Here is a 2133-nt window from a genome sequence, read left to right as displayed (position 1 = left end):
TCGCCGCCCTGGGCCCGCTTCCCGGGGCCACGCGCACCAGCAGAGCTCCGCGTCAGGCGACTGTGGCGGGGCCGGCCGCCAGGGAAGGACCCACTGCTGTGTCCCGTCCAGAGCTAGCGCAGCGTGAGCACGGACCGAGCACCTGCAACAGGTGACCGCTGCCGGGCGGGAAGCGCCTGGCCCCGGCGAGCACAAAGCGGTCGTCAGCCGCTGGGAGAAGAAAAACAGATGAAAGAAATCCAGAAGCAGCCGCAGGTGGCAGGGTGAGGACCCTTCTGGAAGCCTGAGGACGTTCCCCGGGAATGGGGCCGGGGCGCATGCGCTTTGCACGGGCGCAGCGGGCAGGTGAGCAAGCGTGTCCAGCGCCCCGAGGGAACTGAAACGTCTGGGCCGCTCCTGGCCTGGCGGGGGTGACCGGCCGGTGACAGCCGCAGGGTCCGCTCCCCCTCACGGCCCACCCTGCGGCCTTTCTGGCGGAAGGCGGGTGTGAGGCGGCGCTCGCCCGGGGTGGCCTCCGGAGGGCTGCCAGTGCCCTTTCCGGGTTCTGCTGCCCACCTCCCAGCGGGTGCGGGAGGGGACCGTCACCGAGTCCAGAGGGCAGGTCAGGAAAGCCAGCAGCGGCGGCTCGGGAGGGGGCTGGGGGCTGCCGACTGACCGAGGTCCTGCAAAGGCGCGTTTCTCACCCCTGCCAGCGCCCCTGAAACAAACAGGAAGTGGGAGGCCACTCCCGGCTGGGCCAACGTGCGAACCCCGCGTGTGAACCCCGCTTTAGATGGTCCCGGCTGCAGCCGCCAGAGGAGAGACCCCACCCCACTCGCCCGGGCCAGCGTCCCGCCCCGCTTCCGCAGGGTCCCGGCAGCGGGTGCTGCCCGGCGCGGGAGCGCACAGTCATCTCTCAAGTCCCCGGCTCGCGGGGCGGGTGGCGCAGAGGTCAGCGAAATCCCCGCCGCCCGCCCGCCGCGTCTGAGTCACCAGTTTCCACTGGGCCTCCCTGGCCGCTGGGTCACTCCCCGGCCGACGGACGAAGCCCACCGCTGAGGGTCGGCGGGCGGGTCAGCAGGGGTCGGCCGCGCCACGGGGGTCACTCCCGGGGGTCACTCCCCGGCCGACGGACGAAGCCCACCGCTGAGGGTCGGCGGGCGGGTCAGCAGGGGTCGGCCGCGCCACGGGGGTCACTCCCCGGCCAGCACGGAACTCCCGCTGAGGGTCAGCGGGCGGGTCAGCAGGGGTCGGCCGCGCCACGGGGGTCACTCCCCGGCCGGCACGGAACTTCCGCTGAAGCTGCGGCCAGCGTCCGCCGCGCTGTACCTCAGCCGTGGCGCCCCGGGGAGGGCCTGGTTGGCCCTCACCGCCTGCAGGAGCCTGTCCGGTGGACAGCTGGCGCCGAGTGTCTCACTCCCCCGCGGCGAGGGCGAGGCGTCCACCTGGAGACTGATACGCGGAGCTCGACCAGGACCTGGGCTTTCTTGCCCTTTCCCAGGAGATCCGGAAGGGCCTCGGGTGCCCAGGGCCGCCGGTTTCTTTCCGGTGCGGACAAGCCGGCGCGGCAGCCCCGTGTCCAGCTAAAGGAAGCGTCGAGCTGCAGCTCGGCGCGCCCCGCTGGGCTCAGGGCGCTTTCAGAGGCGAGACTGACCGGCCCGGAGCATGTGCAGGGGTTGTCGCGTGCAGTTTCGCGGGGCTGAATTTCTCCATGAGGGAGCCGGGCCCGCTCGGGCGCCCACGAGCAGCGGCCGAAGCCTCAGCCGACCTCTGCTCCCGGTCCGTGCTGTGGCTGTTGCGTGTGTGGAGCCGGACGCACGTGCATTTCCCGCCGTCAGCTATGATCTAGGCAGCGCGCAGCTGCGAGGAGAGGCCGGCCGTGGCGTCCCAGCGGGGCCGCGTCGGCCCACGCCGGGCTGTGGGCTCCGACCTGCTGCCTCGGACGGGCTGGCCGGCCCTGAGCAGCCGTGGCCAGGCCCCCCGCCCAGCACCGGCCCTTCCATGCCGAGTCGGGCGAGGAAAGAAAACGCTTCCCTGCTACGCATTTACGTTCTGTCCACGGCTGTACAGCCCACGCGGACAGGGGGCTGCCGGGTGCCCGGAGATCCGCTGCGGCCTCGGGGCCTCCCGCCGGGCAGCCTGCGGCCAGCGGCT

The 2133-nt window shown here is 72.6% G+C and overlaps 1 protein-coding gene across 1 annotated transcript in view; it reads left to right on the top strand.

Moving 5' to 3' along the window:
• The window catches only part of BHLHE40 (basic helix-loop-helix family, member e40), a 12372-nt gene that overhangs the window by 5934 nt on the left and 4305 nt on the right, over positions 1-2133 (top strand). Inside the window, exon 2 of the mRNA XM_012732093.1 lies at positions 1481-1527. Coding sequence (XP_012587547.1) covers positions 1481-1527 — 47 coding nt within the window. The remainder of the gene's footprint in view (positions 1-1480; positions 1528-2133) is intronic.

The sequence above is a fragment of the Condylura cristata genome, unplaced genomic scaffold (genome assembly GCF_000260355.1).
Source record: "Condylura cristata isolate star-nosed mole 26May11 unplaced genomic scaffold, ConCri1.0 scaffold00033, whole genome shotgun sequence".
Lineage (NCBI taxonomy): Eukaryota > Metazoa > Chordata > Mammalia > Eulipotyphla > Talpidae > Condylura > Condylura cristata.
This window is presented reverse-complemented; position numbering and strand designations above follow the sequence as displayed.